General features: G+C 42.4%; 2 protein-coding genes across 2 annotated transcripts in view; one reads left to right on the forward strand and one right to left on the reverse strand.

The window, feature by feature from the left end:
• The window catches only part of LOC308103928 (serine/threonine-protein kinase D3-like), a 66796-nt gene extending 58870 nt beyond the window's left edge, over window positions 1-7926 (forward strand). The window contains 6 exon segments of the mRNA XM_080454141.1: window positions 503-609; window positions 1083-1244; window positions 1917-2015; window positions 2401-2668; window positions 3964-4049; window positions 4713-7926. Of these exon segments, the coding sequence (XP_080310267.1) occupies window positions 503-609; window positions 1083-1244; window positions 1917-2015; window positions 2401-2668; window positions 3964-4049; window positions 4713-4886 (896 nt within the window). The 3' untranslated portion in view covers window positions 4887-7926.
• Window positions 7927-14798: 6872 nt separating this feature from the next.
• Window positions 14799-16726, reverse strand: part of LOC308103156 (connector enhancer of kinase suppressor of ras 3-like) — a 54782-nt gene continuing 52854 nt past the window's right edge. Inside the window, exon 13 of the mRNA XM_080453040.1 lies at window positions 14799-15401. Within this exon, the coding sequence (XP_080309166.1) occupies window positions 14998-15401 (404 nt within the window). The 3' untranslated portion in view covers window positions 14799-14997. The remainder of the gene's footprint in view (window positions 15402-16726) is intronic.

A 16726-nucleotide genomic window follows, 5' to 3' on the forward strand; every position in this document is an offset into this window, starting at 1 on the left:
AAGTGTCTCCCATTTACCGCCCAATGCAACACATTTTACACTGGTTATTATTAATAGGAAATAGGTGTAACTTATCAGCGTGTGACACACTCTTTCTTTCTACCTCTCTCTCTCTCCCAGAAACTCACGCACGCTGTTAAGAGAGAGAGAGAAAGAAAGAGCGAGAGAGAGAGAGAGAGAGAGAGATAGAGCTTGCAAAGCAAAGGATTTGAAATGTGCCTGATTTGCGGTGATAATTAATGAACTGCTGTGTGTCATAATCAACCGGTCAGGATGTCCGGGGAGATTTATTTTTTCCGGTCTTTGTCATAAAAAATCGTTCAAAACCGGCAATTATAGGACTAACGCGACCTCTGATATATATATATATATATATATATATATATATATATATATATATATATATATATATTTGTCTGGCTACGCAAGAGTAACTGTACAGTTGATGTCCATGTCTTGGTGAAAGAAATGTGTGTTGACTGTGTGCCACTGTGTTGTGTAGGGAAACACAGGAAGAGTGGCAGAGACGTGGCCATCAAGATCATCGACAAGATGAGGTTCCCCACCAAACAGGAGAGCCAGCTCCGGAACGAGGTGGCCATCCTGCAGGTAATAATGTCTGTATAGGACGTGGTACTGTAGCTGTTGTTTTAACACTTAGAGCTTACAAATTGAACCAAGTGGACCCGAAGGGTCTCTCTGCAAGCAAGTGGAGTTTGCAGCGTGGGGAATGCTGCGGTCAGTAACCCATTCTATCCCGGAAACGCGTAATTTTAGATTTATTTGGCTATTTAAAAATAGCAGATACTGTATACAAGCTCATAGCTTGTCATACTGGCTTGGACTTATTCAGAAAATCACAAAAATCATAAATGGAATTCAGAAAATCATGAGACGTGTGTGCGTGTGTGTGCGCGTGTGTGTCCGTGTGTCCGTGTGTGTGTGTGTGTGTGTGTGTGTGTGTGTGTGTGTGTGTGTGTGTGTGTGTGTGTGTGCGTCGTGTGTGTGTGTGTGTGTGTGTGTGTGTGTGTGTGTGTGTGTGTGTGTGTGTGTGTGTGTGTGTGTGTGTGTGTGTGTGACAGAACCTCCACCATCCTGGCATCGTGAATCTGGAGTGTATGTTCGAGACCCCGGAGCGAGTGTTTGTGGTCATGGAGAAGCTCCATGGCGACATGTTGGAGACCATCCTGTCCAGTGAGAGGAGCCGCCTGCCCGAGAGACTCACCAAGTTCCTGGTTACGCAGGTCAGTGGGGGCGGGGCTTCTGAGACCACTGGTTCTCAGTACAATGGAAGCATTGCATTATCCTTTTAGCCAAAATGTATGACTGTACCCGTGCTGTTTGCATCTCTGTCTAATAAAGTATTCAATCAATCAATCAATCAATCAATCGATCAATCGATCAATCAATCAATCAATCAATCAATCAATCAATCAATCAATCAATCAATCAATCAATCAATCAATCAATCAATCAATCAATCAATCAATCAATCAATCAATCAATCAATCAGTGGTGGAAAGTAACTAAGTGCATTTACTCAAATGCAGACCCCCATCTGAAAAGATTTTGTGCCAGGGACCCACAGAATAGAAGTTTTGTGTAAAAAAAACAAACACTTTCAAGATTTTTCAAAAATTATTAAAAAATAGCAGATGTACAAGTGAGCTTGTATATCTGCTATTTTTGAATAGCCAACATATTAAAGCCTTATGTCCCACTAGGGACGAAGAGGATTAAGTAAGTAAGTAACATATAAAATTATTGTGATGCTGTATTAGCACATTTTTCTGGGAACCCCCTGGAACCCCCTCAAGGACCCCCGGGGGTCCCCGGACCAATGTTCTGTGGAATCTGAAATCAGTCGTGGCGACTGAAAACTTGAATCCATGGATGTTGTCTTGTTTGTCCTCCAGATCTTGGTAGCTTTGAGACATCTCCACTTCAAGAACATCGTTCACTGTGACCTCAAACCTGAGAACGTTCTCCTGGCCTCCGCAGAACCCTTCCCTCAGGTCAGAACCCTTAACATACTGTTTAAATCAGGGGTCTTCAACAACGTTTTTCCAAGGACCAAGGACCCCTCAGCTGAGCCTGAGAGAGAGATGAAGCAGGGATCCCCACTACATATTGTATAAAATTGTGTTGCAGGTTAAACTTTTTCATAGATTTCATAGATGGCTTCATAGACTTGTTTGTCATCAGTGTATGTTGGATTCATGTTCATTTGTATTTTCCAATTAATTTACCACTTAAACTGTCAATACTTAGTTCTTACTTCAAAATATATTTGAATATTTAATTATATTATACACTATATTTAATGAATACCTTATTTTTTTTGCATTTTTCAAGTATTTTTTTTACACTCTCTCTCTCTCTCTCCTCCACCCCATGCAGGTGAAGCTGTGTGACTTCGGCTTCGCCCGGATCATCGGGGAGAAGTCGTTCCGCCGGTCGGTGGTGGGAACGCCGGCCTACCTGGCGCCCGAGGTGCTGCGGAGCAAAGGCTACAACCGCTCGCTGGACATGTGGTCGGTGGGCGTCATCGTGTACGTCAGCCTGAGCGGCACGTTCCCCTTCAACGAGGACGAGGACATCAACGACCAGATCCAGAACGCCGCCTTCATGTACCCGCCCAACCCCTGGAGGGACATCTCTGGAGAGGGTGAGAGAGAGAGGAAGATATAGCATATTCTCGTCTCTGTCGGGTGGAAACCTCATATGTCCAAAAACGGTTACTTTTCAGGATTCAAATGAAAAAAATAAAAAACTGCAAAAGCAGCAGATCGACAAGCTCAAAACCAGTGTTTATTTCGTCGACTAAAACTGTGTCTGTCGACTACCGTTTTTCACAGACGAAAACTAAATCAAAACTAAATAAAAACTAAGCTATGATGACTAAAACTAAGACTAAATATATTGACAATTTCGTCAACAAATAAAAACTAGACTAAAATGTTAGTGAGGGACTAGTGGAGAAGAGAGACAGTAGACCAAAAATAGGCACACAGCTAAGTGAACATCATTTCATTGCCATCGCGGCCAGCCAAACATTTATTTTAATCGACTAAATCAACTGTAGATTTAGTCGACTAAAACTAAAACATTTCAGGTGACTAAAATATGACTACAAGTAAGACGCGCGAACGCTGGAGGCGAACGCAGATTGACTGTGGCTGCCATATTTCAACCACACTGTAGTAGTGCACTCTGCCGCACTCTGTCGGCTGTATACAGGCAGTGCAGCTGCTGGCATTTCAGCACGGAGTTTCGAGTGACATGGGGGCGCGAGCCAATGAGAGCGTGAACACACGCTGTATCCAGGCAGTGCAGCTGCTGGCATTTCAGCCAATGAGAGAATGAGAGCGTGAACACAGACGGAAGGAGACCATAAATATGGGACACACACAAAACGCAAGCACGATGATATAGTAAGCTCCACTTGGTCGGAGGCGCGGCTTCGCCGCGCCTCCTTCCGCGTTCGCAAAAACTAAACAGAATTTTATTCAAAAGACTATGACTAAAACTAAATGAAAATTTGCTGTCCAAATCAACATTGCTCAAAACGTGGCGCGAAGCGACGCGTTTTGAGCTTGCGGATCTGCTACTTTTGATACTTTTGTGTGAAGCTGTAGTATGATAAAGTATCTCCATAGTTTAAGCCCTACTTTATCATACTACAGCGTCACACAAAAGTATCAACAGTAGCAGATCCGCAAGCTGGAAACGTGGCGCGAAGCTTGTAGATCTGCTACTTTTGATGTTTTGGAATTTGAATCCTGAAAATTAACAGTTTTGGACATACAGTAGTTTCCACCCGACAGAGACGATATCAAACTGGAAAAGATGAAAAAGATTGAGAATAACTGCATAGACCAAACTGAACTCCATCTGGGTCAAATGGTTTGACTCTGTACAGTCGCTCTGCTTTAACACTGTGCTTCTCCCTCTCCCCTACAGCCACAGACCTGATTAATAACTTGCTCCAAGTCAAGATGAGGAAGCGTTACAGTGTGGACAAGTCCCTCAGTCACCCCTGGCTACAGGTACAACTCCACCGCCTCACCAACTGCTGTCAAAGTACCCTCCTTCAAGCAACGCGCTCCACCCCAAGTTACTTACAATTTACAATTCAGGCATTTAGCAGAGGCATCTTAATCCAGAGTGATTTACAGTAAGCAAGGTAAATATGAGATAACACATCAAATGCAGAGAGACAGTGTAGTGCCTCAGTAATCTAGGATCAAAGGTAAACCAAGGACCTAACGTCAGACTAAACATTATAATATCAAAACATTTATCCACCGCCAAATACATATACATTTTGGGGGGTCCTTGACATGAAAAAGTTTGAGAAGAACCAGTGCTCTAAGTCAGTGGTTCTCAACCTTTTCAGGTCGCGACCACCCAAAATAATCCTATTTGAACTGGGGACCCCACAAAATAATCCTATTTGATCTGGGGACCCCCCACCCTGATAAGCACTTGGAATTGTAGGAGTTGAGACTCGGTTTGACTCGGTTCCACAGATAAATATTGTGAAAATAGCCGATCTACAAGGTCACAGCGCCTCGCCTTCTAAAAAAAATATTTTTTTTTCTCCTTAAATTCCTTAAATTGTCACTTCACTGTCATGTGGGGACCCCCCCCTGCTCTAAGTTAATAATTAGCTTGGTGATGCTAACTAACCCTCTCTCTCTCCTGTGCAGGACTACCAGACGTGGCTGGACCTGCGGGAGTTTGAGACGCGCCGCGGCGAGCGCTACATCACCCACGAGAGCGACGACGCTCGCTGGGAGGAGCACGCCGACGAGAGGGGCCTCCACTACCCCACCCACTTCATCATGGCCCCCAACCTGGAGGACATGGACGAGGACCCCTAGTGGTCTGTCTGGGGAAGAGCACACACGCAAAAAAATAAATGAATAAACGTAGAACACAACAACACAACGGGGAGGATTCAGCCCAGCAGAAATTTGAGCTGATTTTAGCTGAGTTTTTGCTCTTTTTAAACGGGAGAACATTTTAAATGAGCGAGCAGGTGGAGACCAGACAGCTAGCGGCCTTGGAAAATCTGATATACTTGCCGATTATACTGCCGATATAATGCGGAGAAGACACCGAATACGCAATTTTTAAGATGAAGCTGTTTGAAGTCAGAGTGACCTGAAGTGAACGGAAGATGTTTTTTCGGTGTATCGCTCACATTAGCAGGGGGGGGGGAGGGGATCGAACCTGTGATCTTTCCACCGCAGAACGACGGCTGCTCTGCATGACCAACACTGGGTCCCTTTTGGTCGCCGTGGAGACCTGTCACTACGGAGCCTGTTGCCACGGAGACAGTGAGCTTTTTCACAAACAAAAGGCCATCAGAAGGCTTTCCGCCACCTTGAACTGAATTGTGGGAAAAGCACGTGAACTCTGTACATAACAGGCACCTGTACGCGCAACGCGTGCACGTGTGTGTGTTCGTGAGTGCGTGAGTGCGTGAGTGCGTGCGTGCGTTTGTGCGTGCGTGTTTGTGCATGCATGTGTGTCTGTTCGTACGTGCGCATCTGTACGTGCGTGCGTGTCTGTACGTGCGTGTGTGCGTGCATGTGTGTGTTTGCAGACATGCAGGGAACACTTGAGGTGCTGCTGCTGTACATCTTTCAGGTTGTTTTCAGGTGTTTTTTTTCCTGACATTCCAGAGAGCAGCGCTTTATGGATTTATTGTTTTCTGCGCTCACTTGCCTTTTGTTTTCCTACAAGAACCTATAAGAGACACGACGGCGTTGTTGTGAGCCGGGAGAGAAGAAATATGAACATTTCCCAGGGATTTCCCCCCCCCCCCGCAGAAATCAACATTCCGTTTTTTAATAAACTCTTGCGCTGCCCTAGAGCAATTTGAAAGGGCCAAATAATGTATACAACGGGAACGGGACCAAAACCTTAGTAAATTTTTTGGGGGGGCTTTTATTCTTCAATAGGGTATTTTTCTTAACTCGTCACGGCGTAGGGGATTTCATAAAACTACCAGAACTGTTGTCAGTCTGTTGCCAGAGCTGTTTCTATATTTTTTACAAAAACGTTCAGGATTCATGAAACTTTTATTATTGTCGTTTTACTGCTGTATTGAGACGAGAAATCTCCTTGATCGTCGCTGTTGGGCAGAAACCTTGTATTATGTCCATATTTCAACTTTGTATGTTATTTTTGTAAATGAATGCCCTACTTCTTTGTGCAACGGTGTCGCACAATGCTTGTAGATCTGCTATGTTGTTGCTATCTATTCTTGAAACATATCGTTGCTGTCGGGCAGAAACCTCTTATCTCCATATTCTAACTTTTTATGTTTTTTTTCGTAAATTAACGCCCTACTTGATCATACTACAGCGCCACACAAAAGTAGCAGATCCACACGCTCAAACTTGAGCTTGTAGATCTGCTACTTTTGCTCATTTTGAATTTGAATCCTGAACAGATTCAAATTCAACCCGACAGAGACGATATTGAAAGTTTGTGACTTTGTGACTAACTACATTGGATCCATTGGACCAGGTTATATTTCTTTCGATTTCCTGAAAAGTAATAGTAATAGACATACAAGTTTTCCACCCGACAGCAACAGTGAAATAGTTGATGTGATTTGAAACTGGAACGGGCTACGTCTCAAATACGTTACTGACTATAATGTACATATTTTGTATTGTTCATGTAATTGTTGGGATTGTTTTTGCACAAGTTGGTTAACTCACTTTAAGCAACATGGTTCTCAAAGTGGGGTCTGGGACCCCCAGGGGTCCTTGAGGGGGGTTCCAGGGAGTCCCAGGCAGCATTAGTTTAACCACTTTAACCCTTGGCTGGTTGAAACCAGCGCATCGCGATGCGACACGTTGTGAGCTTGTAGATCTGCTATTTCTTTTTTAAATCATGATTTCTGTTTTATATTTTTGAATGTTTTCAGACCATTCGTTTCCATTTGTACACTCTCAGAGTTAAATTTACCCTGTGGAGTTGGGGGGTCCCCAGATGATTTTTTTTTGGGGGGGGGGGTCCCCATTTGACAGTAAAGGGGACGATTTAAGGACAATTTAATGCCTTTTTAATACCTAAAAAAATAAATGAAAAGACCATTACTGCATCAAAAGTAATCAACAAACTATAATATAAAAACTGGTCAAACATTGGCCAAAATGTCAAATATTAAGAAGAAGGAGGCAAACATTTTGAAAATAGCTGAGAGCTTGTAGATCAGCTATTTTCACAATATTTATGTATGGAACCGAGTCAAACTCAAATTAATTTATTACTTCAACTACAATTACAAGTTCCTGTGCGTCCGGGTGGGGGGTCCAAAGTTCGAATACGATTATTTTGGGGGTCGTCGTGGCCTGAAAGAGGTCGAGAACCCCTGGACTAACGCATATGAAAGCGGGGGTCCCTGAGATGAAAAAGGCTGAGGATCACTGGCCTAAAAGGCTTGTTTTATACTCGTAAGGTCTTGTTGACAGCGTCAACCGACGCCAATAAGGCATTCTCTAAAGATGTATTTTTGGTCTTTTTTATGCCTTTATTGGTAGGATAGTAGGGGAGAGAGATGGGGAGTGACATGCAGCAAAGGACTCGAACCCGCGACGCGCTGTCAGGCTGCTTTGGAGCCTAAGCGCCCGGACCGGCCGAATAATGCATTCTCAAAACGGAAGAAAGAGTCGACGCTAAATTGACAAAACATGGCCTGAGCTGCTGTGGAAAAAACCCTGAGAAGAACGCCTTGTCTGTTTGTAGAGAAAGCACTGTGATCTGTAATAATCCCTCTGATACGATACTATCATGTCTGTCCTAAAACACAACAGAGATTATTTTAGTTTTTTTTTAGTTTTTCTTTCTAAATACAATCTGGACAAAAGGTGAATAAAAAAAAAACAATCTCCCATAAAAGCATCACTTGTTTTTGCAACAGTTTGTATCAGTTCAGTTTTTTTTGTTGTTGTTCATTCATACCTTGGTTCGTCGGAAGTGGTTGAAAGCAAATTATGTGGTTTATATTGATTCCGAGATCTGACTCCAGCCTGGAAATTAATTCCGTAATATTTTACATTTCATTAGTGCAAGGGGTCTTCAACCCTAGCATCCATATTCTGAGTGGAACATCAGCCAAAAATAGCCGATCTACAAGCTCACAACTTCTAGTCGATTGGCTATTTTCGGCGAAGAGGTTTGGTCAGGTGTAGAAGGAAAAAAGAGCAGACCAAGTACAGAGCCAAAGGTCAAGTTTACCAAGGGACTAAGTGGTTAAATGTCTGAAATCCAACAGATTCATAGAAAAGGTCAAATAAACAAATACATAAATGTATACAACACTGATGACAGTCCTGTCAAACAAGTTGAATCTGCAACACATTTTCATACAACATGTAGTGGGACGGCATACGTCCCAAACTGTTACTTTTCAGGATTCAAATTCAGCTTCGAGCTTGTAGATCTGCTATTTTGGATACTTTTTTTGTGACGCTGTAGCATGATCAAGTTACTTGAGTAAAAGCAGAAAAGTATTGGCATCAAAATGTACTTAAAGTACCAAAAGTAAAAGTACTAAAATGTTTGAAAATAGCAGATCTACAAGCTCACAACGGGTCGCGATGCGACGCGTTGTGAGCTTGTAGATCGGCTATTTTCAAATAGCCTAGGTATAAAATAGGGCTAAAGTGGTTAATGTATGTTTTATAATGTAACAATTTATCTACAAAGTAACTAGTAACTAAAGTTTTCAAATAATTGTAGTGGAGTAAAAGTACAATATTTGCCTCTGAGATGTAGTGGAGTAGAAGTAAAAGTATAGACAATTGGAAATACTTTAAGTAAAGTAAAAGTACCTCAAAATTTTACTTAAGTACAGTACTTGAGTAAATGTACTTAGTTACTTTACACCACTGTCTGACAGCAATAATATTTTACAATGTACAATAAGCTTTTCAACGTTTTCACAACCCCCCACATTGGGGTGCAGTGAGTTGAGTCAAGGTTAGCCATGGCTCAAAGGCTCCAAACCTTCATTAGGACCGTAATCACTGTTCATGTCACACAGAGAGTGGAACACAAAGACAGTAAAGCTCAATCCATGGCAATCGAACAGAATTTTATTGTTCAATCAAAGCTGCATTTGGCCTTTGGCTCAGGCACAATTGAAAACAGGTTGACATGTGTTATGCCTGCAATGAGTTATTAAATAATAACACAGTATTCTCTCTATTAAAGTTGTTTTGTGACCTTGAGAAATAATGGTGCTTCTAAGATGCAGTCAGTCGTGGAAGAAGCACTCCGATTTCCTTAAAGCAAAAGTAGCAACGTGTTGTTCCTCCCCTCAAGGACCCCTGGGGGTCCCTGAACCCCACTATGAGAACCACTGCTTTATGGGAGTTGATGGCGGTGGATTGGTTGGTGCCAGGATCCAGGGCGGGACACGCCTGATTGACAGGTATAGCCGAATGACAGAACGAACACACACACACACACACACACACACACACACACACACACACACACACACACACACACACACACACACACACACACACACACACACACACACACACACACACACACACACACACACACACACGTTCTGTAATCTTGTCAGTGGTATCAGCATTGTTATCTGCCAATAGACTAGGGGGCGCTCTTTCTCTATATACAGCTGCAAAGTCAGGTTCCCCATTAAGAAGATAAACGGGTCGATACAAAAAAACAGAAGTACAATATTATATATTTTCCATATTTTTAGACAATTTAACGACGAGAATAAGTTACTAGTCAGAATATGAATCCCATGATGAAGTTGTACATTTTAATTATCTTGATAAAAGCCATGAACCATATTTGTGGCACTCTTGTATTTAATTAATTGAATAATAATTATCTGTTCTGGAAAACTGTCAGTAACATTAGTGCTGTAACTTGTGGGCACTCCTCTGATGTCATACACAGTATTTACCACAAGGAGGCAGTGTAGGGCAATGACTTAAGTACAAAAGCTGAGTACTACCAACACTACAAGCAGACAGCATGCATGCAGGCCCATGTGACACTTATATTATACCTCTATGATGTGACAGTCCAGTAAGGCAAGGCAAGTGTATCTGTACATTTGTATCATGTTTCATACACTAAAGGCAATTCAAAGTGCTTAACAAAAAGGCATAAAAGAGGCATTTACAAGACATACAAGACATTTAAATTCACACTAGAAGAAATAAAAGTGGAGGGTTAAGGCCTAGAATAATGGCATGTCGTTATACAGCTGTCCTCACTAGAATGGAAAAGCCATGCAATAGCACAGTGTTTCTCAACTTGGTGGTCCAGGGACCACCAGGGGTCCACATGGGTCTGTAAGTCCGAGAGGGTACAAATGTAACCAAATGGACCCTTATGGGTCGGATTTGGTTACATTTGTACCCTCTCAGAGTTAACACTGATAGTTTTACAGTGATAATTATTGGGGTCCCCGAGATAAAAATCATTTTCCGTGGTCTAATGCAGTGGTTCTCAACCTCAACCAAAAATGTTGAAAATAGCTGACAAGCTTGCAGTGGTGGAATTAAGTAAAAGTATCAATACTGCAATGTAGAAATACTATTACAAGTAAAAGTCCAGTAATCAAAATTTACTTGAGTAAAAGTACAAAAGTATTGGTATCAAAATATACTTCAAGTTCCAAAAGTACAAAGTAATCATTATGCAGAATGTCCATTTCCATTATGCAGAATGCCCATTTCACAAGTTTTCAAATGTATAAAATGGTTTTGAAAATAGCAGATCTACAAGCACACAATGTGTCGCATCGCAACGCATTGTGAGCTTGTAGATCGGCTATTTTCAAATGGCCGAAATGTATACAGAGCTGAAGTGGCTAATGTATGTTTTGTAATGATAATCAATATCTATAAAATAACTAGTAACTAAAGTTGTCAAATAATTGTTGTGGAGTAAAAGTATAATATTTGCCTCTGAGATGTAGTGGAGTAGAAGTAAAAAATACCTCAAAATTGTACGTAAATGTACCGTTACTTTCCACCACTGCCCAGGGGTCTATTATAGGCCCTCTCCATTTTCCCGCCTCACCAAATATCTCTGCCGAAAATAGCCGTTGGACAAGCTCACAACGCATCGAGTTGTGAGCGTTCATAGTTATAATCTCTGAGAGGAAATGTGGAAATCCCAACAGCAGCAAGTAAAGGACACGAGACAGGCAGTGTGCTCTTGTTGTATATTTAAATTGAATTTATTGTATTGTTGCATCTACTAGCTTCAATTCCAACGTAGCTATAAGTCACACCTGAAATATTTAAGACCATATGGTGAGGAAATAATCACACCCACTCTTTCAATGTTCAACCCAGGATACACCACACCTCTAATGGGTCAACAAACCAAAAAAAACAGTGGTTCTCAAAGTGGGGTCCAGGTACCCTCAGGGTTCCTTGGACCCCCATAACTCTCAGAGTTATTGGGGGGGGGCCTTGAAATGAACACGTTTGAGTAGCGCCATTTGTGTAGTTACATCTTGTTAGATTCAGCAGAGAGTCTGAACCAACACAATGCAGGCAGTGTCAAGTATGATCAGCCTTTACATTGTCAGTCAGACAAAAGTGTAGTAAACAGACTTTCAGGTACATTTGTAACTATCTGTACTTTCTGAAACCCATATTTTATATATATATATATATATATATATATATATATATATATATATATATATATATATATATATACGCATACACACATTGTATATACACACACACTGTACAGTATATGCCATAGTTGACCCAAGTTCAACGCACGCACGGCACGCACACACACAGACACGCGCTTCTACCTCACAACGCTAAGAGAAATGTTTCAATTTGGAACCCGATATACAACTTCAAAGCCACACGTTAGAATTGCAACATTTCCATGTGACTTTAGTAAAGCTTTTAGAGAAGTTCACCTGAATTCGGTCTATATAATATAGCACTGAAATACAAACACACCGGTCCCTGTACACAGAAATATCGTCTGAAAATTAGACAGCTTTTAGACATACATATTTACAAGGCATTTTTGTCCGTCGCTAATTAAATAACTTAAGTAATTACAACAGTATATAAGGACAGCTTAGAAAAGAAGAAGCAAGGCGTTTAAGTGTTGGTTCTGGTATTATTACAGTCCTCTGGGGTTGTTGGAGAGAGGAATGTGCAGTAACAGCAGCTCTTCAAGTGCTTTTCACACTTGTTCTGTGCTGTAGCCTCCGTGCTGACGTAAGCACAGCGCTAAGCCCCGTGGGCCCCAGAGGGAAAACAAAAACAAAAAATCAAATGGGGCGTCCGTGGACTAATGCATATCGTCGATGTCGGACAGAAACCTTTTATCTCCATATTCGAACTTTTTGTGTGTTTTTTTTGTAAATTAATGCCCTACTTGATCATATTCAACTACAGCGTCACACAAAAGTATCAAAAGTAGCAGATCCACAACCTCGAAACGCTGCGCGAAGCGGCGCGTTTCGAGCATGTGGATCTGCTACTTTTGCTGTTTTTGAATTTGAATCCTGAAAAGTAACAGTTTTGGACATACAGTATGAGGTTTCCACCCGACAGAGACGCTATCAAACTGGTGCACAAATGGAATAGATAACCCATCCCGAAACAGACGTTTCCGACATCGGAAGGCCGTTAAGGCTTAGTTCAGACCCTAGGCAAAACCCATTTGTTTCTCAAATGTGATCTTTACGACTGACTGTCTTGAGCGAGATAGTGAACAAACTGCCTGTGTCCACTCCAAGAAAACACGGGATAGAAAAGTCTTGTTAAATATAATACTGAGTGAAGATTTGAGCAGCAGCAGGATTGGGACAGTGTTTTACATAATCCATAACAGAGGCACAAGTGGGATTGCAGCCGCAATAATATTAATAATAATAATCCGGCATTATTGCTATCTGAGACTCTTGTGTGGGTCCTGCTCTTGAGCTAAGAGCAGGCCAACACAGTTCACTAGCGGATGAACCAGGCCAACACAGTTCACTAGCGGATGAACCAGGTCAACACAGTTCACTAGCGGATGAACCAGGCCAACACAGTTCACTAGCGGATGAACCAGGCCAACACAGTTCACTAGCGGATGAACTAGGCCAACACAGTTCACTAGCGGATGAACCAGGCCAACACAGTTCACTAGCGGATGAACCAGGCCAACACAGTTCACTAGCGGATGAACTAGGCCAACACAGTTCACTAGAGCAGTGGTTCTCAACCTTTTCAGGCCGTGACCCCCAAAAATAATCATATATGAACTGGGGACCCCCCAAAATAATCATATTTGAACTGGGGGCCCCCTACCCTGACAAGCAGTTGGAATTGTAGGAGTTGAGGCATTACATTTGACTCTGTTCCAGATAAATATTGTGAATATTTAATCCCAAGCCTTGCGTGGGATTAAATAATCTTCCTTATATTATTTGACAATTTGGCCAATGTTTGAAACGTTTTAATTGTATTGGTTACCTTTGATGCAGTAATGGTATTTTTTCATGTATTATTTTCTATTTTATTTTAGGTATTAAAAAAGGTCATAAAAGTCTGTAAACTGTCGCTTTACTGTCAGCTGGGGACCCCCTCAAAATCTGACCCACAGGTTGAGAACCACTTCACTATTATTAACCAGGTCAACACAGTTCACTACCAGATGAACCAGGCCAACACAGTTTACTAGCCCAGTGGTTCTCAACCTGTGGGTTGGAACCCCCAGGGGGTCCCCACATGATTTTGGGGAGGGTGCCCACACTGCCCAGTGAAGTGTCAACTTAAGGATTTATATTTATCTGTGGAATCGAGTCAAACAAAATCTAATGCCTCAACTCCTACATTCCAAGTGCTTGTCAGGGTGGGGGGTCCCCAGTTGAAATATGATTATTTTGGGGGGTCACGGGCCTGAAAAGGTTGAGAACCACTGCACTAGCGGATGAACCAGGCCAACACAGTTCACTAGCGGATGAACTCTCACCCTGATAACTGTCAAAAAATACAAACACGTGTCCATCAACTCTGTCTGTCTCGTGGAAGTGCCGTCGAGCAAAGGCATCGAACCCCTACCCGCTCACTCATTGTGAGTCACAGAAGGTAGGGTGGGGGGATGCAATGTTAATGATGTTGCAGGTTGCTGATCATATCTTCTGTGTGTCCCGCGCAACTATATGATCTCCAAGGAGCACTTCACCCATTTTCAACCCTATCTTCATAGAATTGGTCGTCACTAATGCTAAGTATGAGATGGCACAATTTCTGTCCATACTCATTCGATCAGGGGATTCCAAGCTGATAGGCAACTACAGCCTTTTCTCTTCCTGGAAAGTTAGCATGCTGAAATAGAAGCCATTGTTCTTGCATTAATCAACAACAACAAAAAATATACCAATGATGTCACTGGTAGGCAGGTTTCTGAACTGTCCACAGCCCCCCCTCGGAGACACAGAGTGAGTAGACGGAAATTGTACCATCTTATGATGAGCATTAGTGAGGACCAATTATATGAAGATAAGGTTGAAAATGGGTGAAGTCATCCTTTATCCACTTAAAGGGATACTTCACTTCCCGCCGGGGGACACATTTAAAAAAATTATTAAAAATAAATGAAAAAAGTTATGGAAAATTCATGGCCCCCTCATGCATTAGTAGGACACTCTAATGCGTGAGGGGGCCATGAATTTTCCATAACTTTTTTCATTTATTTTTAATAATTTTTTTAAATGTGTCCCCGGCCCAAGAGTGAAGTATCCCTTTAAGCCCTATTTTCAAAAATTGTCAAAAAAACTTTCAAAAAATGCTGACATTTTCGAACATTTTTCCAAATCTCCTATAACAACGTGCCCCAAAAAAAGGGACGCCAGGGTTCAAGTGGTTAATAAAGGCAAAAACCCAAAAGGAGAGGTCTCTCTATAAATGTTTTTTAAAATATAAATATATAGAATTTAAACTCTCAGTGACTCAGCAGCCTCAGGCGGGACAGAAACCCTCCCAGAATGGAGGAGGCGGGCTTAGAACCAGCAGTAGGCGGAGACAGGCCGCCGCCGCCGCCAGCGGCGATGGTGGAAGGGGGCGGGGCTGGGGCGGCGGCCTTCCCCCCCTGGCCGCCTTTTTTGGTGTTGTGTGTTTCCTGGTAAGGGATGGTGGCGCTGTTGTGCAGCTCGGCGTTGATGAAACACTGGCTCCCTCTGATGTGGTCCACACCGCGCACCAGCCCGTGGCCGTGGTGGCCGTGGCGGGGGTCCCCGGGCGGGGGTCCGGCGCGGTACGGCAGGGGGAAGCAGGGGGGGGTCTCGTCCTCGGCGATGGTGGTGGGGATCCTCTCGTTGCTCAGGTATCTGTAGAGGGCGTCCTGACCTGGGGGAGGAGGAGAAGGAGGAGAGTCAGAAAAGAAAACGTACTTACGTTACGAACTCAAATTATTTAGAGCAGTGGTTCTCAAACTTTTTCATGTCAAGGACCCCCAAATTGAAATATATTTGTCCGCAGACCCCCATCTGAAAATATTTTGAGCCAGGGACCCCCAGAAGAGAAGATTTGTGTTGCAAATGCAAAATATTCCAAAAAATGTAACGTTTTTTAAAAAATATTCAAAAATACTGCTTTCCATTCAGCTCTGTGTTCTGTCCGGAATTCTGTTTAGTTCATTCATTACTATGAGAACTTCCATGATCTCCAATGTGTGCCAAACTCCTTTTTTTCCCCAGTACGGAATTTGCCTCGAGTGCACTGAACAAAATTGCATTCCGGAAAAGCAATGGATAATAGCAAAATGGATATTTTTCAGTTTTTGCCGCATTCCTAAGACGATAATTTGATGCCCGGCAGCGGTTCCGGTAGGAGACACAAAGAGTCTCCTTTGTGTCTCCTACCGGAACCGCTGCCTACCGGTCTGCTGGTCATCAAATTATTGGTTTAGGAATGCGACAAAAACAAAAAAATATCCATGGGGTGACTAATCGATAGAAAAAAAAGTATTTTTTGGGGGTGAACTATCCCTTTAAGGCAGTTGGAACAGAAAAGGCCTGTACAATTCATCTCAAGCAAGACAGCAGTCAAAAACAAGCATGTAAATAAAATCAAGTAATTTCTGCAAACGCTTTGTTCAAATAGTAGCATTTTAAGGTTGTTCTTAAAAACATCCACAGAGGCATTAAAAAAAAAAAAAAAAACATCCACAGAGGCTGCAACTCTCAAGACCTGTGGAAGAGCATTCCAGAGCTTGGGAGCTACAGCCTGAAAGGCTCTGTCACCTTGTGTTATTCATTTAGAACGGGGAATGGCTAACAGACCCTGTTCAGCAGACCTTAGGGTTCCTGCTGCAGTGGGCACATAACGTGGGAACAGGTCAGTTAAGGTTTCCGGAGCCTTGACCAACGCAGAGCTCTATAATAAGTGAGCACCAGGACTTTGAACTGGAACCTGAAATAAACAGGAAGCCATGTGCAAGGAGGCCAGAACTGGAGTGATGTGACGTGACACCTTCTGCTGGACCTGGTTAACAGTCTGGCAGCCAGCGTTTTGGATTTAGTTGGAGGCAGTGTTGATTTTGACAGCAAATTTAGATTTAGTTTTAGTCATAGTCTTATGAATAAAATTAGATTTAGTTTTAGTCATATTTTAGTCATCTGAAATGTTTTAGTTTTTGTCTAGTTTTAGTCGACTAAATCTATAGTTGATTT

This window comes from Gymnoscopelus braueri, assembly GCF_963280865.1.
Source record: "Gymnoscopelus braueri genome assembly, chromosome: 16".
NCBI lineage: Eukaryota > Metazoa > Chordata > Actinopteri > Myctophiformes > Myctophidae > Gymnoscopelus > Gymnoscopelus braueri.